General features: G+C 38.4%; 1 protein-coding gene across 3 annotated transcripts in view; it reads left to right on the plus strand.

Annotated features, from left to right (window-relative positions):
- The window catches only part of LOC134663193 (transcriptional coactivator YAP1), a 51,429-nt gene that overhangs the window by 22,884 nt on the left and 3,706 nt on the right, over positions 1-24,839 (plus strand). Inside the window, exons 2-3 of one of the 3 annotated variants that reach the window (XM_063519571.1) lie at positions 17,506-17,657; positions 24,058-24,192. In XM_063519571.1, the coding sequence (XP_063375641.1) occupies positions 17,506-17,657; positions 24,058-24,192 (287 nt within the window). Of the gene's footprint in view, positions 1-17,505; positions 17,658-24,054; positions 24,193-24,839 lie in introns of all 3 variants that reach the window. The other 2 variants (XM_063519570.1, XM_063519572.1) reach the window with 2 other exon arrangements.

Below are 24,839 nucleotides of genomic sequence, written 5' to 3' on the forward strand. Positions count from 1 at the left end.
AAGTCTGAAATCCCCGTGTGACTGATGTTTAGTTTCAGTATTTAGCTTTATTATTTAAATAACAGATTGATAGGACAAAATGGGTAATGCCTTTAAGAATCACTACAAATAACACATTAAAAAACAAATTCCCCCGCGCGCTAAGTGTTTAATTTGATGACCAAATTTCACATAAGATGGCGCTCTTACTAACGCAAACTAGATAACATAAGTTCATCGTAAAATGTATACAGGGTGCTTCCTGTAACAGGAGCAATAAATTAAACTGTAGGCTGTACTCCTCAAACTGACCAAGATTTGTTCAGCAACTTTTAAAAATTATGAATCCTTTAGACTTCGTCTTTTTCATACAAAATAAATATTGCCTTCAATGTACGCTGACATCAGTGTGTTTGACGTTGTTTGTCACGCTTTTAACATAACAAAATTTGCAATACATTGCGTCTTAGAATAAACTTTAAAGTGTAATAAAAATCAAAACCTGAGTTATTTCCAAAAGTTGCTGAACAAATGTTGGTCAGTTTGAGGAGTACAGCCTACAGTTTAATTTATTGCTCCTGTTACAGGAAGCACTCTGTATATTAAACTGACTGGTTAGATCATTTTCCTAAAATCATAATTTACCTGTAGCATAATTTCTATTTGCATTTTTTCCTATTCTTCATTTACACCAGACGCATTAATTCCTAGGTTACATTTTTCTCATAATTAATACTTTCCAAGTCGTTTTATTCGCATTCTTTTTATTTCTTAGGCGATAATATTACCATGGTCCCACCGCACCGTTTCTTTTCAAAAAACATAAAATTTAGTTTACAACTTAGCTAGGCGGGGCTCCTATTTCTGGGCGGTTTGCCCTTCGGGCGTCTGAAGCTACCTAACGAACCTAACCTACCTACACTTTTTTCCCCAAAGTGTAATGTTTTCATGGACGTCACACTAAATTAATAGGTTAGGTTCGTTAGGTAGCTTCAGATGCCCGAAGGGCAAACCGCCCAGAAATAGGAGCCCCGCCTAGCTAAGTTGTAAACTAAATGTTTTTTGAAAAGAAACAGTGCGGTGGGACCATGGTAATATTATCGCCTAAGAAATAAAAAGAATGCGAATAAAACGACTTGGAAAGTATTAATTATGAGAAAAATTTAACCTAGGAATGAATGCGTCTGGTGTAAATTAAGAATAGGAAAAAATGCGAATAGAAATTATGCTACAGGTAAATTATGATTTTGGGAAAATGATCTAACCAGTCATTAAACTGTCAAAGTGGTCCTTCGAGCCGGAGGAGAGAGTTAGACCAAACTAAGTTGGCAGCGACTCTGTTTGAGGGATGGATGTAAAATGTAGGCTGTAATAAAGTTGAAAACTTTTTACTTTCAATAATGTTCTGTGTCGACACGGTGTTTTGATTTTGTATGGAAGTAGTGTTTAGTCGACTGAATAGCTACGTGTATAGTATTACCTACTGATTATTATTCGTGTGTACGTTTATTTACGTACGCGAGCGCCGACTCGTCCGAGATTCAAAATTAGAACGCCGTCTCCGCCATGTTGCTCTTGCTGCAAAACCTACTCCCAAGGAAGCGAGGAAGTGTCGCTTACATAGAATATACACCTGCATCATTCAATCTTGTCAGGTTACATTTCTTTTTTTTTTGAGACAATAAGTAGGTAAAGTATAATCTTTAGGGTAACACTTCAATTTTTTATGTAAAATTATTATCTGGGACTAAAATAGGTTCTAGTAATAGGTACTGTATAATTGTATATTCATCACTTTGTATATATGTACGTAGATATGTACCTACCAAAAATCTGATAATAACATTGTCTATATAAGTGGCACGTCTATAAAAATAAATAACGTATTTACGTACGTGTTCAATATAATGTTATAATGTAACATGGAGAGGCAGCAAAAGTTACTCTGACGTTATTTCATTGAATCCGTGGTTCTGCGTTCGTACCATTAAATAAACAAATAATACTCTAGCATTGCGTCTAGGCAAGCGGACATGTGAATGAATGAGTCATGCCCAGAATTGGTACAGTTATCCATTACTTTGCTAACGTTGGTACTTACTTACACGAAGTTCTCGACGCACTAAACTAACACATGTTTATAATCATTGTGATAATGCAAGCGTATTATTGGTATAATGTCTTTATAAATTGACGCAGTTGTAATGGATTCATATCTCATTAATATTCATTTAAATAAAAATAAATAAGAAGTACCTAAGTAACTTCTTATTAAATTGTCGATGTAACATGTACCTACGTAAAAACAATGAGTAAAAATGACTGTAACAAGGAAAATGTAGCAATACATGTAACTTCGATAATTTAAATAGATAAAGTACCTTTTATTTATCCTATAGTATCATGTGAATTTTTACTGCTTGATAAGGTAAGCGATGTTACGTCATTTGTGGGTTTAAATGTTACAAGTAAGCAATCAGTGCGTAACCCTAATCAACTCCCCAGAACCCAGTACTGATTTATTAGGATGCTAGTTGCTCAGTGTTTTGCTACTGTTGTACCTACATACCAAAGAGTAAAGTAAGTATATAGGCTACATACCTATAACTATACTGGTACCTACAAGTGAAGTGTAAAAGCGGGAAGATTGCGTACCAGCTACAGGATGTGCGTCCGACATGACGCGTTTCCGGCGACCACCAGCGCCATCTTAGGAACGACGGATCGGAGATTAATCGGATCGATGTAATTACTTAATGTTATTTTTCACCTCAGCAGCTCGAGCAAGGGTACTTTGATTCTTAAAAACAGTGAGCAAAATGCGATTTTGCTCACTGAGTGAGACAAAATGACATTCAAGTGACCTTTATAGTCAAATGTCATTTCAACATGCGGGGTCTAATAAAAGTTCGAAATACTTGGGTTCTATTATCTCTGTCCCTTTCACACTGTTAGCAAAAAGAAACAGACAAAAAAAAGTTAAAACGACATTCAACAGTATATTCACGGTTTATAATAAACCCCCGAAAAACTTCAGACCGCATCGTTCCAAACGACGTACGTGAGTATGAATTCTTAATAATTAATAAATACAAATAAAGTTTAAGATTTCATAAAAACTGATAAAATACTATATTTTAGGTATTTTATTGTACAATTAAAATAACGAACTCAAAAAATACACAGATCATCACGCAAAATTAATTATTTTACTTTTAAGAATTTCTACCATAGTTGACAAATAGTACGTATGCGCAATTCGGACCGTATCTTACAAATATTTTTTTTGTTGTCAAAGTTGGCGATTGAAGTGTCAGTTAATGTTTGTTATTTCTATATTATTTTACTGGAATTTATTATTACGTTTTGTTTTTGTGTTCCATTGCGGTAATTAAACTTAATTGTTTGTACCTATATCTTAAGAAAACATGAGTGCAGGTATTAAGTGATGAAGAAGGATTACATTTTTCAAGTTGTCTAATAGGTATGTTCTCACTGCGCTGAGGTGAAAAATGTTGTGTACTACACGAGATCAAAGTTATTTACATCTCGTGCGCTTTTGAGTCCCTTACTACGCTCAAGATTCTAAATTAGATTCACTCGCTACGCTCGTGAATCTATTATAGAATCTTTCGCTTGCACGGGACTCAAAATAAGCACTCGAAGAAATATCAAACTTTGATCACTTGTTGTACAAATAACTATTGCCAAATTTTTTATTGATAAGCTCAATACATGTAATGTGTCAAATTATATACTGCACCGTTATACACCACCAGTACCACCAGCATAGCCACGAGTACACCTCTTACAGCACCAGTAGGCGGAGACCAGTAGCTATAGGTATTAACCTTAGGTGGCCCTGAGGACCACGTTGGTTGAATAAAACGCTGGGGGTGTATAGGTACGTGCCATACATTCTATTATTATGTTTTGTGTTACTAATTGCGGGTTGCGACTGAAGACAAATTATTACATATTTAATGCAGTTTTCTCTCCTTGTGGTCACCATGCAATATGCACGTGTCAAACCGATTTGTGACTCAGAGGAAAACCCAGGGAGAGTTAATATTATTATTTCAATTTTACCGTACAAGCGTAGGTAGGTACGAATGTTTATTGTCATGTCATATATGTCATGGTTTATTTTTCCTGGGTATTTCCATTTCATTAATTGTCATAATTAAAAATAGTCGGTGTATAGGTTTGGTAAAAAATATGCTAAAATAAATAAATTAAAGCCTAATAGGTAAATAAATACTTTCCACAAAAAATATTTTGAACTGCTTCTTATTAAAGTAAGTGTCGACAGTACGTGGACGGTTCTTTATTAAAAACCATATTTCTATCTAGGGATTCGTTTTTGTGCACTACCACTATTTTTGAACAATGTAACAAAAAAAAAAACATGAAATGCTTACTTCTAATAACAAACGTAAGATCTTCGTTTCCATGGTATAATTACGTGCCTGACTCATTACCTAACATTACCTACACATAGATAATGCACGCTCGGCTCCGCTGGCTGAATGGGTGTGCTACTCGCTATTTTGATTATTTTAACGTTAACATTACGTCGGAAAGGAGGAACAGTGCCAACGTTATTTTCTGATTAATTGAAGCACGAGGCGATTCGCCGGATACGTCATAATAACCAGCCATTCTGTTTACCAAGCCATAGAGAAAAAAATACATAGAATTTCAGTGTCTACATCTAGCATCGAGTAGCGGAATTATCAGTACTGCTACTTGACAATGGATGTAACACCGACCGGAAAGTCTTATGTTGTTGAGCATTTAGACTTTCCGGTCGCTGCTACATCTACTGTCAAGTACTGATCAAATACTGATATTCCGCTACTCGATGCTAGATGTAGACACTGAAAAGAATAGTCTTTTTGGTATCAAAACTGATGTATGCACTCTTGTCTTACTATATTTCTCTATGACGAAGCGTACTTCGTTGCGGTCAGGGTTTACGTGGGCTCCAGACCAGAGTGGCCGTGGCTGAGGAAAAAGTTTAGGTACATGATATGAGTTAGTGGTTAGGTAACTAGGATTGCTTTCAGCATCGGTGGCTTCGTTCGAGAACAATTTCCAACGCAATTGCTATTATATGCCTATGATAGAAATATGGCGTGCAGTTCCCACATAAATTGCAGTCGGTCCGTCTGTATCGGCCCTATGATGGACAACACGTCGTAGAGCGTTAAGCTCGGGACACACTTATCCCACGTACGCAACGTATGCAATGCATTATGACATCTGCACCCTAAAATTTGTATGCTTAAGAAACATACTTTTCATACGCAACGTAACGCATGACAAGTATGTTTCTAAGCATACAACTTTCAGGGTTCAGATTGTCATAATGCATTGCATACGTTGCGTACGTGGGATAAGTGCCCTGCCTTTAGTTAAACGTAAGTTCTTGTTCCAGTAGACAGTAGAGAGTAGTAGTGTTGTGTGTAAAGACTGTAGAGTGACTCTTGTTACTATTTAAGTACCTATTTATTTAACCGTATGGATCCACACCATGCTGTTACTTAGCAAATTATACTATTTAATCCAGTAACTTTGTGGTTTTTTGTAACGGGGTTCGTTGGCGTCAAATTCGGTAGTTCTGATTTTTTGCTGACTTGTTTATAATCATAATCATAATAATCGCATTTATTCGTGATAAACTATAACATACACAAGTACACAACAAACAGAGAAAGTTAAACATAAAATAAATACATAGTTTACCACGTTATGATGTTGACTCAATGAATAATCCAAATTTGTGATCTCGAGCGCCGAACGAAACTTTGTCAAAAATCGAAAAAAAAAAGAAACCGCGAAAATTTCGGTATTTTCTTTGATTCGTAACTGTTGCTAAAAAGGCTTATCGATGAACATTGAAAAATTTTCCAAAATTTAAACTTTTTCAATTACTGTGAAATGTTTAAGAAGCTTCGGAGAACATTTTGCAAGTTAGACGTCTGAAGGTAGATACTGAATGTAGATTTTTTTCATTAAGAAATACTCCTTAGTTAGTAACATAATGGCGCGCTGTAAACTTGCATTAAAATATGAAGGCTTGAATTTCAAAATAAAAGCCAGTCATGCTATAATTTCTGTAGATTTATTTTTAGAGCTACACATAAGTAGGTAATATATAGTTAGGGTTCATATATGTATAATTAATTAAAAAAATTACTCCCTTTATTATTGCAGCCACCTCTTATTGCAGGTTACATATTAAATATTTTTGTTTTAAATCCGTTTAGCCATTTATGTGTGAATGGGAGAAAATTTGAAAGTAAGATCTACAGAAAGCCTTACAATATTCCCTGAAGTGCCTGTTTCAATGCGTTTCCAAGGAACCCGATTACGTGTTTTGCGAAGGGTGTGAGTAAATAATGCGATTGTGTACAAACTGCGAAGCCGCGCAGTTAACGGTGTTATGCAACCGGAGCCATCTCCGCCGCTCTGCCTGCCGTGTTGCAACAAAACACTCTATCTGAAAAACAGACGCTTTTCACCAATCTCAAAAACCGTTTTTCGTGGGCATAAGAAATTCAACTTTTATGCATCAGAATTTACCCAATATAATACGGGCCGGGCCTAGTTTAGCCTCTGGGTTGGAAGGTCAGATGGCAGTCGCTTTCGTAAAAACTAGTGCCTACGCCAATTCCTGGGATTAGTTGCCAAGCGGACCCCAGGCTCCCATGAGCTCCCATATGCCGGGACAACGCGAGGAAGAAGAGATGCATCAGAATTTAATGAATTTTGTTAACACATTAACTGCCAGCGACTCGCTAGGGGAGTTCACTGTTTGTAGGCGCTTTTCGCTACATACGGTTTTTCCCGTGTTATATCGGCTACGCTCGTAGCGCGAAGCTCGTGCTGGCACTGAATGTGTTAAAATGTTCTATAGGTTCTATATTAACTATGTACCTACCTATATACATATATAAGTTGTGTAAGTACAATGGTAAAGTATTAAAAATATTTCTTTACAAATGCGTACAAAACAGAAACCTATTTCTTAAATAAAAATACTATAGGTATATGTTATATTTTATTTATAAAATTTAGTATTTTATTATAAAGATGCAGTTTTTGTTAAAACTAGCGACTTTGTTAGACTCCGTAGCCTTACTTGCAGTGTGATATTTTAATGTTTACCTGCATAATAATTTGACTGGATCTATGAATAAATACTATACCTACTTCATATTGGGTACTATAAGTAAGTAAATGTCTTATTATTATTGTATTCCTCTTAATGACTATAAAGGTTATCTCTGATAAGGATAAGTTAACTTTCGTACTTTGTTCCTTTGTTTGTATCAATAATGTTTTTTTCTACTCCCGTACTTTTATTTGTCATTTAATAGGTCGTACACACACCTTTAAACCCCTATATTATAGTTGTCAAGACAAGTCTTTAGTCTATTCCCCAAAAAAGTATTTGTGCATACACGCAGTATCTTTTTGGTACTTTTACGATACTTCGTGTAATCACCACTTAAAAAATATTGTATGAAATACATTGTTGCCAACCTAATTTTAATTGTCATCTCTGACAGATGAGTACTAACTAGTAGAAACAAGCCGTGGGGCGCGGGGCGCGGTGGCCGGGTCGCGTATCTTAGCTGTCCTATATGATTCCACTTGTTTTAAGTATTATTTTTATTGAATGAAAAATATTTGTTAAATTTACAATTTTTTTTTCAAAGTAAGTGCTTGGTCGTAGAAAAAGTATTGTATGCAACGTTGTTTAACTGAGTCAAAAATACTCGTGGCGTTTTTATTAACAATTTTCGGCTTCGCCTCAAATTGTTACTCACGCCACTCGCCTTTTTTGACCCCTCTTAAACAACGGTTGCATAAAATACTATAATTTACCTATTACTTGGCATAGATCTATATCTATACACTAAATACACTAAGCACTATTGCTTATATATTTACACCAGGCGCTATAGAGACGACGACGATTGTTTCCTATTAACTCCTTGGTAAAATGGTTGTTAGTTAAATTTAAACACTACGGACTACGAAAATCTAAATGATCGATGTTACCATAAACCATAAGTACAAACGCTGCAAGTCAAGATACATTGTTTTACCATCAAGACGCTGCAGCTTGCTAAGTTTGTGACGACGTAGTCATTGCTCTGAGCGACAGAGATGCACATATATCTCCATATACAACCGTCTCAATATTGTGATGCATTTAATGTAAGTGATGCCGGTGTAATTACACACGTCTCTGCTACTATTCCCCTCGTTTCTCGATTGCAGACTGTCCAGTATAAGTTAGTTCTCCATAGCGTACTTTAATAGCGTACGCGTAGTTGTTACAGATCTCGAAGTAAATCTTAATGTAGGTACATAGATTCACTTGCATTTAGGAAGCGATAATGATATGGGCTTTACCGTTGCCGCCCTCTCAAGCTGTAAAGAATGTATCATAATACATGTGATATACTCTATGACAGCCATACTCTAAGTGTTCCGCGGAACCCTAGGGTTCCGCGACACCCCTGCAGGGGTTCCGCAAGAATTTAGAACACTATGCTTTAGTCGCCTCGAAAATTTTTACTATGCCGCCACCGTATTGTAGGGTTCCATCAAGTATTTCGCTTTCCAAAAGGGTTCCGTCAAAAAAAAAGATTAAGAACCGCTGCTCTATGACGATGACTTGATCGCTTTAATTAAACATTATTATTCTAGATTATACTTGGTCAACCAGATCTTGACAGTAGAAAAAGGCGGCAAATTTGAAAAATGTAGGCGCGAAGGGATATCGTCCCATAGAAAATTTGAATTTCGCGCCTTTTTTTACTGACAAGATTTGGTTGACCAGCTATAGCTTTCTTACAGCTTGGCAAAAAAGAGTAGAAACTAAAAAGTGGCAACATTGTAGTGTCGTCCCTTTCAAACCAATTTATATAAGAAAACGGGACGACACTACAGTGTTGTCACTTTTTAGGGTTCCGTAGCCAAATGGCAAAAAACGGAACCCTTATAGATTCGTCATGTCTGTCTGTCTGTCCGTCCGTCTGTCCGTCTGTCTGTCCGTCTGTCTGTCATCAAACCCATACGTGTGGGGTATCTATGGATAGGTCTTCAAAAATGATATTGAGGTCTCTAATATCATTTTTTTCTAACCTGAATAGTTTGCGCGAGAGACACTTCCAAAGAGGTAAAATGTGTCCCCCCCCCCTGTAACTTCTAAAATAAGAGAATGATAAAACTAAAAAAAATATATGATGTACATTACCATGCAAACTTCCACCGAAAATTGGTTTGAACGAGATCTAGTAAGTAGTTTTTTTAATACGTCATAAATCCCCTGAATACGGAACCTTTCATGGGCGAGTCCGACTCGCACTTGGCCGCTTTTTAATTTCTACTCTTTTTTACCAAGCTACTTACACGCTACACATCGCCGCCGGACGAGTTTTGATTTCTCCAGTACAATTGTGTAATTTTTCCTGAAGTGAATAAGACCAAATCAAATCAATGGACGCACCCGCATTGCCGCATGTATGATATACTTAAATGAATGAGTTAGAACTAATTTGTTTGTATTTGTACGGCTGCACCGTGTTCTATGTAATTATGTTAGCTAAGTTCATGTGGTAAACATTTACCTTTTAATGTAGATATTTAATGTAGGTATATTTTTAACCGCCTTCAAATTAAAAAAGAAGGTTCTCAGTTTGACCCGTATGTATGTATGTATGTATATTTGTTCGCGATTATCTCGCGTTTGGCTGAACCGATTTTGATGAGGTTTTCAGAAAAGTGTTTCTTATATTCTGGAGAAGGTTTTAGTATACATGGATCTGAGCTGATGCTGAACCCTGGCTGTACCTAGTGGAACTCGGGTTTGGTGCAACATAGGCTCACGCTGTTTTGGTCATCCGACACGCCTTGATGAGCACTTGGGAGAGCAGTACCCAAGATAGAGCTGATGCTGAACCCTGGATGTACCTAGTGGAACTCGGGATGTACCTAGTGGAACTCAGGTTTGGTGCAACATAGGCCCACGCTATTTGGGTCATCCGTCACATCTTGATGAGCACTTGGGAGAGCAGTACCCAAGATAGAGCTGATGCTGAACCCTGGCTGTACCTAGTGGAACTCAGGTTTGGTGCAACATAGGCCAACGCTATTTTGGCCATCCGTCACACCTTGATGAGCACTTGGGAGAGCAGTACCCAAGATAGAGCTGACGCTGAACCCTGGCTGTACCTAGTGGAACTCAGGTTTGGTGCAACATAGGCCCATGCTATTTGGGTCATCCGTCACATCTTGATGAGCACTTGGGAGAGCAGTACCCAAGATAGAGCTGATGCTGAACCCTGGCTGTACTTAGTGGAACTCAGGTTTGGTGCAACATAGGCCAACGCTATTTTGGCCATCCGTCACACCTTGATGAGCACTTGGGAGAGCAGTACCCAAGATAGAGCTGACGCTGAACCCTGGCTGTACCTAGTGGAACTCAGGTTTGGTGCAACTTAGGCCCATGCTATTTTGGTCATCCTCCACATCTTGATGAGCACTTGGGAGAGCAGTACCCAAAATAGAGCTGATGCTGAACCCTGGCTGTACTTAGTGGAACTCAGGTTTGGTGCAACATAGGCCCACGCTATTTTGGTCATCTATCACATCATGATCAGCACTTGGGAGAGCAGTACACAAGATAGAGCTGATGCTGAACCCTGGCTCTACCTAATGGAACTCAGGTTTGGTGCAACATAGGCCAACGCTATTTTGGGCATCCGTCACATCTTGATGAGCACTTGGGAGAGCAGTACCCAAGATAGAGCTAATGCTGAACCCTGGCTGTAGGTACCTAATGGGACTCAGGGTTGGTGCAACATAGGCCCACGCTATTTAGGTCATCCGTCACATCTTGATGAGCACTCGGGAGAACAGTACCCGAAATAGAGCTGATGCTGAACCCTGGCTGTACCTAGTGGAACTCAGGTTTGGTGCAACATAGGCCCACGCTATTTTGGTCATCCGTCACATCTTGATGAGCACTTGGGAGAGCAGTACACAAGATAGAGCTGATGCTGAACCCTTGCTGTATCTAGTGGAACTCAGGTTTGGTGCAACATAGGCCAACGCTATTTTGGGCATCTGTCACATCTTGATGAGCACTTGGGAGAGCAGTACCCAAGATAGAGCTGATGCTGAACCCTTGCTGTACCAAGTGGAACTTAGGTTTGGCGCAACATAGGCACACTTTGTTTTGGTTAACCGACTTGTCGTCGTGTGCCTATGTTGCAGAGTTCCACTAGGTGGGTCGATGAACTTTTTTCTAACTGCCTTTAAAAAAAGGACGTTCTCAGTTTGACCCGTATGTACGTATGTATGTGTGGATGTTTGTTCGTGATTATCTCGCGTTTGGCTGAACCGATTTTGATGCGGTTTTCAGAAAAGTGTTTGTTACATTCCGGAGAAGGTTTTAGTGTACAGTACATGGATGGTTTGAAAAACCAATTGGACCCGGTAGGTGGCCATGCTATCGGTATACCTACCAACAGTACCAACAAATTTATGTGGCTGAAACCGATTTAGATAAAATAGTGGGAGTGGGACTGGGAGTCGGACTCGGACTGGGACTGGGAATGGGAGTGGGCGTGGGAGCAATATACATACAAATCGTTTAGCATCAAAACGTCATATTATGTTGTGTCGCGATTATCATCAAGTTAGGCCATCACCAACATTAGTAGGTAGTTACTAGCCCAAAACTAAATGGAGAGCCTAACAAACTAGTATTTTAGCCCAAAACCTAAAATAAATGAAGTACCCTACCTATAGTACCTATCACTAAAAAGTAAGAAATAAAATAAAATTAATAAAAAATAATTAAAAAATTAAAATTAAACAAAAATAAAACCAAAATAAAATAACTTAATATAATATCTTTTTTAAAAAAAGGGAACCGCCTTCAAAAAACCAACCCACTGAAAAGTACAAAATAATTTTTATATGGCACCCCTTTACGTGTCCAGTCCCTATCCCGTCGTAAAGCAAATTTTTGCCAAAAAGTAAATAATACCTAATAATAAGAAAATTAATAATCATCCGGGTAATTACTTAGTTTTTGAAGGCGGTGCCAAACCAACAAAAACAGTCTTTACTACCAATCAGAAATAAAATTCGTGTACGTAGTACCTACAAGAACTAAATTAATGAGTAAACTAAGTATGTCTTCAAAAATTTTGGTTTGGCACCGACTTCAAAAACTAAGTAATTACCCGGATGATTATTAATTTTCTTATTATTAGGTATTAATTACTTTTTGGCAAAAATTTGCTTTACGACGGGATAGGGACTGGACACGTAAAGGGGTGCCATATAAAAATTATTTTGTACTTTTCAGTGGGTTGGTTTTTTGAAGGCGGTTCCCTTTTTTAAAAAAAGATATTATATTAAGTTATTTTATTTTGGTTTTATTTTTGTTTAATTTTAATTTTTTAATTATTTTTTTTAATTAAGATTTACAAATCTTGGATCTTAAATAATGTTTGTTCTGTCACTATACTTCTTGACTTTGTGAAAACATAAAAGTAAGTGCACGCGATTAAGTTTCCGTTTATGAAGGCGAAATCTTGTTAGTTTAAAATGTTTGAATCAATGGGAAATCTAATTTATCTAAAATGGGATGATATTTTATTTGTTCGATTTATCTATTATTAGGTGTTGTGTTGTATTAACCGTTAGACCGTTACCTAATTCTTATTATTATGACTTAAAGCTATACTCCTAACAATCTTACATATATACACCTTATACACGTAGCATCGTAACAAACAAAACAAAAGAATTATAACTTATATAAGTTGGCATTGTACTTGTAGACACCATCACGACTACATATTCTTCCGTAACTAAAAGAATTGGCTTTACTTACGTAAACCTTTGTCAGGGAAATTGACATCGGATCACATGTTATGTGTCGGATTACACATCATTCGGAACGTACTCGTAAGTAAATTGACAATATGAAAATAAATAACAAATATTCACTTAAGTTTGTAATGTTTTCTCGTGGAAAAGGTACTTTTGATTATTAAACAGTAGGCCAGGGACCTACATGAATATTGGAAATTCCTCCCCGCCGTGAGACGTGAACCGTGCTGCAATGCAAACAGTAAGTACCTACATCTAACCACTGAGCTATGTAGAGTTAACCTTTTGGACGCCAATGACCGATATATACGCACCGCAGGTCCAACGCCAAAGACGTATTAATCGGTCATAGACCACAGAGCAACATAAACCTAGGTACATATAGGTGAACCAGGATCTATTGAGGGTGCGCCATGTTGCGGAATTTCACTGGAACTAATTTTTTCATACTACACTGAATTGTCACCCTATACATGAGAATAACAGCGCCCTCTTGACAATTATCATATATTACTGGTCAGGCTATAATTACATATGCATAAAGTTCAATTTAAGTTTTGACACTTCGGTGACGTGGCGTCTGAGAGACAGCTTTTGTGTTTGACACGGCGTCGAAAAGGTTAAATTACTTATACAAAAAAATAGACATAAGTAGTCCTGGTGATAATTTAAGAGTCGTCTTGCATGGTCAAGCGAGTTCTTAGTAGTAGTTGGTCTTAACTAAGCCATGGACATCAAAGACTTCGACAATCAAGCACATTTTCCAATAAAAGGCGTTTAAGATAAGTACATATATTATACAACAATAGGTAGTGAAGAGTTATTTTGGTCATATTCAATACAACTCATGCATTGTAGTTATTACCTATGCAGGTGAGACGTGAGACTGAAAAATTAAATGATACATAAAATACATTTCAATAACGGCCATTTTATTTTTATACACAACCAGTAAATCGTGTTTATCAGTAAATTCAGTAATTATTGTTAGGAATATCTTTACGTCTGCAGGTATATACATATAATTGTTTATGCTGATGCGCCAAAGCCACAGTACACCTGTGCCCCACCACCTGCACACGTTATCACCTTACCAATGGGTAACCTTTTATGGCAGGCAGCTGGGAACTATGAAGAACACACGTGAATCTTGCATGCTGCACAACTATAATATGAACTATTACTTGCGTTCATTAAATAATTATAATATAAATGTTTTTTTCATACTTAGGTTAATGGAATAATTAAGGTAGCAGATAGGATAACATGGGTAACTATTTAAAAATCAACGATGTGGATCTGATACGCTTCATTTACAGTACCACCTACATAGCCGCGTGAATCAGGCATTTCATGTGCAATTTTACAAGTAAACTGAATATTTGTTATTAAGTTTATTTTAATTAATGTGATATTGTTTTATCAAATACCTTTCGACTTTTTTATGTAACAAGTTTATTATTCAAGAATATGAGTTATTCAAGCTTTGGGTACCTTACCTATTAGGAGTTTTGTTTCTGGCAAGTAACGGGAAACAGCTGATAACGATATCGGCCAAGTTCATTACCATACCGTTCAAATTGATTTGCGACCGGTGTAGGTAGGTACACCCACACACTTTCCAACGCAATTCTTTATTTATTACGTTTTAAAATCAAACTATATACTTATACAAATACAAATACAAATGCATTTATTTCATTACTTTTTACATCAGTTCTTAGGTATAATATAAGGGTTAGGTAGGTAATTAGTCCATCTTAGGTACATGAAGTAAGTAGGTAAGTATTTATCTAAACATTGTGCAACAAATTGTGTAAGTAATGAAAAAGGTGCGGGTACAGCTTGCTGAATTTAAACCCGCCCTTGGTCAGCTAATTGGAATGGTATTAAGATTAAATATTTTTTAAATTATGAAATTCACAATAAAAACCAAAACTTTAGTATGTAACAATAGTCTCCTTACGGGGTACTTAATACAGGAACAGTATACTTAGATTTTTTTGTTTTTATTTCTTTACTCCTTAAATAATATAGATTAAAAAACATATACAATTTAAAATTCATAATTTTTTCCGCTTTTCTACGTGAAAAACCCTGCTGCATAAACTGGTAATTTAATTTGATTCTATGCTTATTTAACATCCTGTCTAATATAAAAGTTAGGTAAAACAACCTAATTGTAGAAAGAAAATATTAGCTACCGCCAAGCCTGTCAGTTTCGCACTTTCGCAGGTGTCGTACCTACGAAATACGTTAAGGAATTCTAGATTGATAAAAATATAACGATAACTATATTATATCAAGATCTCTTTTTTACAGCGAAACATTCAATTTAAATTAAGGTGCTTACTTACCTAGCTTGGACTAGTCGTGAGTCCAAGCTAGGTTGGTGAAAGTCTAAAAATTTAAGCGTGTCTTACGAACAACAACAACAAAACACAATACTTACACACACACACAAACAACACTTAGTTTTGTGGTTACAAAACTTTGATTTTGTTTAATTTTGAAATATTGGCATCATTTTCCATTATCGGCTTGGAAGTTTGGACGTCACGGTAAAAAACACGAAAGAAACAAACCCACTAAAATCATAGAATACTTAGATCATCTAGACTCGCATACTTTCGTAGAGGTTCTTTTAGATTAAAATGTATCAATTGCCCCACAGTACCCACTCACCTGACACGCCTTATCTCAATGTACCTATACCTGTAATTAGGTAACCTCTCGGCTGAGAAAACGCGATAGTTAACGTAAGGCGAGACGAACGATGATAATGATCACATTGATAACGATTGACTCATTTTTTAGGAGCTTTCAAGTGAATTCACATAAATGAGAACCTGATGAAGTCGATGTCATTATAATGTATTACCAAAAGGAAAAGTGACGAAAACATTTTCCATTCTCCATGATTTTTTAGTATGTTTATGACTCAATGAAAAAAAAAATGTTTTTAAAGTGAAACCTATAAACCTAGAATATATTATGCTGAAGCAATCGACATCAAAAGTGATTTGTTAAGATTTAGTTAGTGGAAACCGTTATCCCCCGAAATGGAAATTCTATGAAAAAAAAGTGCCTATTTGTCAGTAGCTATTCTTCCCTCTTATCACCATGAACCCCTAGGCCACCTCGCCACGGGCCCCAATTTCCCGACAATACGTGGGTCATACTGAAAGTTTCTGGATTCTGATAAATGAAACGACTTATTATCCTTATGACATATTTATTGTTTTTCGAAGTATATACCCTCACTATTTACACACTTTTGCATTCGCTGGAACCATTGTGAAAAGCAGTGGGTCCAGTCTTCCTTAGGGACCTCTTCGATGGCTTCGTGGAAAGCATTCACTGCCAGTTCCGGGCTTGTAAATCGTAAACCTCTGAGTTTATCTTTAATTTTTGGAAATAAAAAAAATGACATGGTGCGAGATCGGGGCTATATGGCGGATGAGTCATTAATTCCACATTTGAGGCCTTCAAATACGCATTCGTTACCTTGGCGGAATGTGCCGACGCGTTGTCGTGGTGGAGGACTATTTTGCTACGGGGACGCTTTTCACGAACTTTGTCAAACACTCTAGGCAAGCACGTGTTTACATACCAATCTGCAGTTACTGTCTTTTGGTGTTCAAGCGGTATAGTGGTGTAATGCCCTGATTTTCCGAAAAAAGAAGCAACCATTTTCTTACCAGTGCTTCGACTTTTTTTAACTTTCGTCGGCAAGTCATCAAAAGGAAAGACCCACTGCGCCGATTGACTTTTCCTTTCTGGTTCAAAACAGTAAACCCAGGTTTCGTCACCTGTCACGATATTATATACAGCCGTTGATTGTCCGCCGTCAAATTTTTTTGTCATTTTACGGCACCACTCTACACGCAGTCCTTTCTGGTCTTCCGTCAAATCGTGCGGTATCCATCGCGTACAAAGTTTCCGAACCTTAAGGTGCAAATGCAGTATCTTTTGAACCTGACTCATTCCGATGCCTAAGGTAGTACGAATTTGCAGACAGGTAATTTTTTTGTCAGTTTCAATTAGTTGTCGTACAGTATCAATATTACAATCGGTAACCGCTGTCGCCGGCCGGCCCTCACGTTCATCGTCATGGAGATGGTCACGTCCTCGTCTAAACTCACTAAACCACGAATAAACAGCTACGAGATGGGGCTTCATCGCCAAATGCTAATTGAAGTCTTTGACAACTTTCTTGCTGAGCTTAAACCACATCGAAAATCGTAAAAAATCATGCTTCGAAAATTTTCACGACTTAACTTCATTGCAACAACGACACACGAATTTCAACCCAACGTCACGATGAAAAAACAAATGACAGTCTCACAAATTAAAAAGTAATATACTGCCAGAGAGTTCCTTTTTCAAACCCTGTATATGTTTTTTTAATTTTCGTTTTCTAAGTGGCAAGTTCCAGGAATTATCAGTATGCCCTAAGTAGATATGCCATTTTAGAAAGACTACGCGGCGACTTTGGAATATTTGATAAAACCGATTTGACTGGTCCCCAAAGTTGCTCATATAAATGGTTACTGTTAGCTAGATTTCTAACGAGTTCCTTCTGTTCTTCTCCAGCCATATAACAAAGACGACAACATGGGAGGACCCGCGAAAGTCCTTGGCAGCGCAGAACGTCACCGCGGGTGTTCAGCACCAGAGCGCAGAGACCCTCCTCGCGACGCCGGCACCGCAGACTGCTCAGACAGTGCCCGCCGCGCCTGCACCAGGTAACTTTACTTTAAAGTATTTACAACTTCATTATTGAATACACCATAGTTATGTTATAGGTAAACCTTCCTTAGTTTCAAACGTTTTTGTATAGGTATACCTACATAAAAATGCCTTATGGTAGCAGAAAACCGCAAAGGAGGATCTGAATATAATTCTGATTTTCTCAAAATTTATGGATGTGGGGGCATTAAAGCCCGTTTTTTATATATTTATGGCTTTTAATGGTTTAGAGCAGCAGTCGGCAACCTTTTAGCAGCCAAGAGCCACATAGTAGTTAACGAAGTTGACGCGGGCCGCACTTTGTTAATATTTATGACTAGACTTGACATTGTCGTGTGTCAATATTACATACAAAATAGCCAAGGAGACTCGCGGGCCGCAAGTGATATCAGGTTCACGGGCCGCGGGTTGCCGACCGCTAGTTTATAGTTAATTTTAATTTAACATACTCGTATAAAAAACTGATTTGGAACTGTGAAGATAAATTGGAGCTTTAATTTTCATTTTCATTTATTTTCCTTTCATCGTGACCGTGACGCTGTAACGTGAGTACCTAACGTGGTACGAGTAGTACCTTCTCAAGCAACAACTAGATTCTTTAAATTTTTTCGGCTACCTCAAAAAGTTTAATAACTTTTTTTTTAATATTTCACATTGGCTGACAACAGCATGTCAATTATTTATTTTAGACTTTTATTATACCTAGACTCTGTTCCTGCGGACCACTAATGTCCAAAAGAAGTAGCTACCTAATAGGGCGACACATACTGGAATGGAACCCTATGAGGTACAAGCATTACGGCCTAAATAATCTGGAATTTCCTGGATTCAACGGGCATTAGTAGTGAACTTTAAAGGGCCGTCACAATACGAGGGGCGTTCAAAATATTCTCGGTATTGATATCTTACGACCTCTTCTAAAATTTCTTTCGTTACTGGCCGCTAAGGTTTATTCATTGACATTAAAAAAAAGTATAATTCGAACCGAGATAGTCTTTTGTTTTTCTGCAATTGCTGAACAAACATGAACATCCTGTGCGAATTGACAATGTTAACTAAATTAGAACATCGATGCGTGATAAAATTCTTGACAAAACAGGGTAAAAATCAAAAAACCATAAAAGAGGAAATGGATTGTGTTTACCGTGAGTCTGCTCCTTCTTTATCTACCATTCAAAAGTGGTCAAGCGAGTTTAAACACGGAAGGGAGAGTATTGAAGATGACCCTAGACCTGGCCGGCCTGTAGTAGCTACTTCACAAGAAAATATTGATAAAGTGGAAAAACTTATATTGGAAGATGGTCGAGTGAAGGTAAAATCTATAGCACAAGTAACCAATCTCTCTATTGGTACCGTACATGATATTATACATGACCATCTTAATATGTCAAAAGTAAGTGCAAGATGGGTTCCGCGAATGCTGACTCGGCTTCAAAAAGACATGCGTGTAGCTTGTTGTTCCGATTTTATTGACCTGTGCGGTGAAAATCCTGATGAGGTGCTGCAAAGAATAGTTACTGGAGATGAAACCTGGGTTCATCATTATGACCCAGAGAGTAAACAAGAGTCCATGCAGTGGCACATTAAGGGTTCAGCTCATCCCAAGAAGTTGAAGGTCATCCCTTCAGCTGGCAAGGTCATGGCCACGATATTTTGGGATTGTGAAGGAGTATTACTAATCGATTATAAAGAAAAAGGTGTAAATATCACAGGACAGTACTACGCTAACATTCTACGTCAATTAAAGGATGTAATTAAAGAAAAGAGGCGAGGAAAGTTAACCAAAGGTATTCTGCTTCTGCATGACAACGCCCCCGTCCATACTGCTCATATTGCCAAGGCAGCTATTGTTGAACGTGGGTTTAAAACTGTTACTCACCCACCGTATAGTCCGGACTTAGCCCCCAGCGACTTCTTTTTGCTCCCCAATCTTAAAAAGGATCTGCGTGGAAATAAATTTTCTGACGATGAAGCATTGAAGGCGGCAGTGGAGGAGCATTTTTACACGAAAGATAAAAAATATTTTTACGAGGGATTAAAAAAAAAATTGATCGATCTTTTAAGTGTATGGACATAGGGGGGGAGTATATTGAAAAATAAAAATATCAAACTTTTCGTACTTGTTTGTTTTCATTCTCATACCGAGAATATTTTGAATACCCCTCGTAGATCACAGCTTGGTCGAAGCGGCACTCAAAGGCCCACAAAACCCCAATAATAATAAATACCTAGACAAACAACTAATCAATTTCTTAGCAACTCAACGTTTCCTGTAACAATGAAACGTTCAGGCTACCATACTAACATGAATTTCTCGGTTTTATGTTCTTACGTAGGTAGTTTACAAGTCTAACAAAAGCGAACGTTTCTCTTGATCTCGTTTTCACGTGTTCTAATTGGCCACAGAGCCGCGTTTAAAATTATCATGGAACTGAAATAAAAACAAGTAAATAACCTGGATTCTAAAACTGATTTTATGACGGGTATTAACGCGTTGTTTCCGTCGGTCGATGTGAGACGAGCGATGAAAGGTGTTCGGAAAATACATCGGTGTCGTGTTGAGAGGCGACCGACCGGCGGCGCGGGCGCGGCCGGCAGGCGCTAGCGGCTTTCAGCGCTTGCGCGTTGCGACACATCAACCGCGAACCGCGTCCACAATGTCACCACTAGGTATCTTCTTTGTCTCTCAATCAAAGTGATTTATAATTTTGAAAAGAGATTTGTTTTTTACACCGTGTATAGTGTTAGTACGTTACATAGGTACGTTAAGTTTGAGTCAGGCTGTTTAGGGCGTCTCGTCACGTGTACGTACGTACACACTTATTTACGCATTCCTGTGATAGCTACAGTTCGGTACGTGCTGTAGTCACGTTCGTGGCCGCTGCCGTGTTTGCCCGTGGCGCCGCCGCGCCGAGCAAGTGTCAGCCGAGCCGGTGCTCCGTCTTACCTTATCTCTCCTATTACCTCATCTCCACAAACTCTCTATCTAAGTAGATCGTCTCTCAACTCAAATAATGTGTTTTCATTGCGGATTCCTTTCTAATCGAAGTCGCGATAGTACTGAACCTGTACCCTATGTTTACACTTGGAATATTTTAGACATGAACGCATAATACATATTTCTTGAAAATTTACAATTGATATCATCATTAGTGAATGTGTTAAAGTACCTATATAATTTAATAATTATACATTCTCTAAAATATATACCTACCATGATTAGTCACGGAAAATTTTTCAGAATTAAAAAAAAAACTGATATTTAGATAGGTACTTACAGTTAGGTTCTTACCCGAGTACCTATTTTATCTAAGTATGTACATTAAAGCAAATTAATTTATATAATTTATTAGTAATTATTAATGGTTTATTTTATATGATACATAATGGTTAGTTTATTGCAGTGGTCGGCAATCTTTTAGCAGCCAAGGGCCACATAGTATAGTTAACGAAGTTGACACGGGCCGCACTCTGTTAATATTTATGACTTTATCAGACATTGTCGTTTGTCAATATTACATACAAAATAGCCAGGGAGGCTCGCGGGCCGCAAATGACAGGTTCACGGGCCGCGGGTTGCCGACCGCTGGTTTATTGTATCAATGTGGTTAACAAGACAAGAAAATCTCTCATTTTATTTATTGAACAACACTAAACTGATGCGTGAGATGCGTGTCATTATTACTTACGAGTATTTATAATAGTATACATTGTGATACAAGTGTGTTACGATGGTCACTACACACGAAGCGATACCTATTGTAATAAGAAAGCCAATGTGTGTAATGACCAATGCACACGCGTTTCATACGACGTTTTTCATCACACTTGCGAGGAAAAAAACGAATTTTACACATTAATCAAACTTGAATTATTATAGTAAAAGTCCTGCATCTGTCATACTGCCTGCCGCCGCCGCTGAATATTTCAGATTATGAGCTTATAAGCGGTTCAATCGTTAAATTCAATAAGTTCCACGTTACGAGCAAGTGTGTTGAAAAAAAAAATCATTCATCCATCTGTAAAAATAGTAAGTATGTTGTGATGCACCTAATATGAACCTTGCTTTCCTACCACTTTAATTGCTTAGGCCTTTATAATAACAAAGTGTGGTTTACGTCGGATTTCACAAATATTAACTGCACTGGCTCTAGTATTTACGGATTCACCTCTATACATGCCACCAGTGCCGGCCCGAGCCCTTAATCAGGGTAGAGCGAAATCGGGTTTTGGTGCCCTTCGTTGAAGTTTTCAAGCGTATTTTGAGCCCCCGCCACACTCGCGTCATTTAAAACTCTTTTTTTTCTCATTTGCCATTTTGGCGCCCCCCTTGCCATCCGGCGCCTAGAGTGGCCGCTCCACTCGCCACCCTAGATCCGGCCCTGCATGCCACCAGCCTTCTGGGTACCCTACTATCCGGCGCCGAGCGCCGAGGTGATATTTTTAGTTAATTGAACTAAGTAGGTATTATTCTGTTTTTGGGTTTAAAGAATTTTATTTTCTCATGAGATTTTTTTTTAAATAAATATAAAAAAACTTCTCTTTATTGAACAAAACATGACAAACATGACAAAAAAAAAACAATAAATAAAAACAACTTTAAATTACAATTAAACTAAATACAAACTAAAAACTATTCTAAAATAAAACTAACCTAAATCTAAAAACGGCCCCTGCGGCAAGGTCCCCAAGATGCTGGCTGCGTTACCCCGCTGAACTGCCAGACTGAAGCGTCGAGCGAGGTAACTGCCAGCTTTTGGGTCCCCAGTTGCGTCCCTGAGTCTCTTTGAAAGGTCTCCAAAGAGACTCAGAGCGCCAGGACCCCACGGACCCAGTGTCTCGACGCCGAAAGGAATAAACCTGTATTCGGCACCGAGACCGCGATATTTCCCCACCTTTGCATTTTCGGCCGCCTCTGCAGCAGCTGCCGCCCTCACAGAGGTTCCGTGGAGATGTGACGGGGCCAGCGTGTCTACGCAGGTTGCATCCCACACTAGCACCCGTCCCATACTCCACGGAATCAAAGACATCCCGTCAGGTCTCTTGCCGTCACTTCTCAATATGCCGGTCGGCTCCAATAGAGCAGGCACATTGACCGATGCAAGAGACCGACGGATGATGTCGTTAAGGACGGCATGCCTGGAGAAGCGGCCAGCGCTCCTCTGGCAGGAAAGACCGTGGTGACCTAACTGGTCTACGTCCGCACCGTAGGGGCAACGATGAGGGTCACACACCGGGATACCTAAACGGAGGCAAATCGAGAGCCGGAGCGTGTTGGGAGAATAAGAATTGTACAATTCACTTACATGAGAATTAGAAGTAAGTTAACATTGTTCGGGTGAGCGCATGCATGCGTACTTACATTCACACAACACAACACAATTAAATTAACTAAAAACATACACTTAACTTGAAACATAAAAACATACACATAGCACCTTTAGTGGGATGAATCTAAGTGGTAAGAAAATAAGTCTAGCCGTACGCGACCATATGGTCCGTAGCGGTTCCTATATACCGCTCAGTACAAAATATAAATCGCGCAAGTTTAAATTAGTATACAATTAGTTAGAGCGATTTTTATATTTTTAGCAGCAATTAAATTTACCTCTAAAAATAATGGGTGACAAACAAAAACAAAACAACAAAACCCGACCAGGGTAAACCCATAAGGATAGGCAGATAATTTTAGTGGCGGACTCATCCCGTTATTAATACCTATCCCTCTGTATTTATACCACGCATGTAAATCAGAACAGCTTGGTCTATTAATAAATGGTGACACTTTATGTCCACTGTGCGCCGAAGTATGAATGAGTGTAAACCTTTGCAAGATGAGTAGTCCAACCGGACTACTGCGGCACGTTGTATTGTACAGATCACTCTTTTATTAGATGTAGCATAAAAGACGACTCAAACTCACCGTGAACGGGAGCGCAAGGAACCGCTTTCACCTTCGACTACCACCACCTTTCCACATTTCACTTCCACGTTTAAGAGCTGTACAGGTGTGAATATCATTAGTCGAGTAAGATGAAGGTAAATTAGTATGCTATGTTGCTCTAGGCGTAGTATTTTATAAGTTTAAAAGTTTTAGAGCGCCTATGTGTGGTGTTCATAAGCGCTTCATAACGCGCAGTCTACGTGAGGTAGTCTACCTAGTATTGTGTGTGGCTGATTCACTTGGCGAGTGCGCCAGCGGAGCTGCGCGGGCGTTCGTCTGGCGCCGTCGTTTTCTTGGAACGAGCTCGCGACCTTCCCGGCGTCCACCTGATTACCGATCACGTGCGCGTACGTCTTAGACTATATCTCTACCTTGCAACTAGTCGCTGTTGAGAGGATCATTCATGTATTTTTGATTTTCACTGATTGAGTACGTCTGATTGATTTCAGCAGCGAAGAGTACAAGTAGTAACACGACAGACCTGGGACCGCTGCCCGATGGCTGGGAGCAGGCAGCGACGCCGGAGGGGGAGATCTACTTCATCAATCATGCTGCCCGCACTACTTCCTGGTTCGATCCTAGAATACGTAAGTTGATCTTGCATTTACTGTGTAAGTTGTTAGCGTGCAGATTATGATATCGATCAACGCAAGCAGGTTTTATTCCTCAGTCTGGTGTTAGCCGAATATAGTGTAAGTTTTTGCGAGCTAGATTGTTGACAGTTAACCATATCACAATAAGCACTGATTGGCGAGTTAGCGTGGTCGGACTGTACCCTTTTACTAATTTCTTCCAGGCTCTACTTATGGGTCGACGAAAGTCGATTTCTTATTTATATCTCGTTTCAAGTTTCCCCATGTGATAACATTTTTATTGCAAAAGGAAAACAACGGATCTTAGGCCCGAGATACACTTGTAAGTTTTACTTGCGTAAGTAGGGACAAAGCTATTTGTTAGAATGAGATAACGATATTCATCTCTCATTGCATTCTCTAGTATAGCTGTGTCCCTACTTACGTAAGTAAAACTTGGGCCTTATGAAAAAAACCCAGTCAGTCCCAGTCACATTAAAACCAAAGTTATCGCTGGTTACTTTCTTTTTATTGTTTTCTATATATGTCCGTTGAATTTAATGCCAGCATAGCTGAGCTAAGGCAATCACAACTTTCAGAATTTCCTGATCAGCAACATCTAGTCTCGCTCGTTCTAGGCGATGATGTTTTCCATTGAAGTA

The sequence above is a fragment of the Cydia amplana genome, chromosome 4 (genome assembly GCF_948474715.1).
Source record: "Cydia amplana chromosome 4, ilCydAmpl1.1, whole genome shotgun sequence".
In the NCBI taxonomy this organism is placed as follows: Eukaryota; Metazoa; Arthropoda; class Insecta; order Lepidoptera; family Tortricidae; genus Cydia; species Cydia amplana.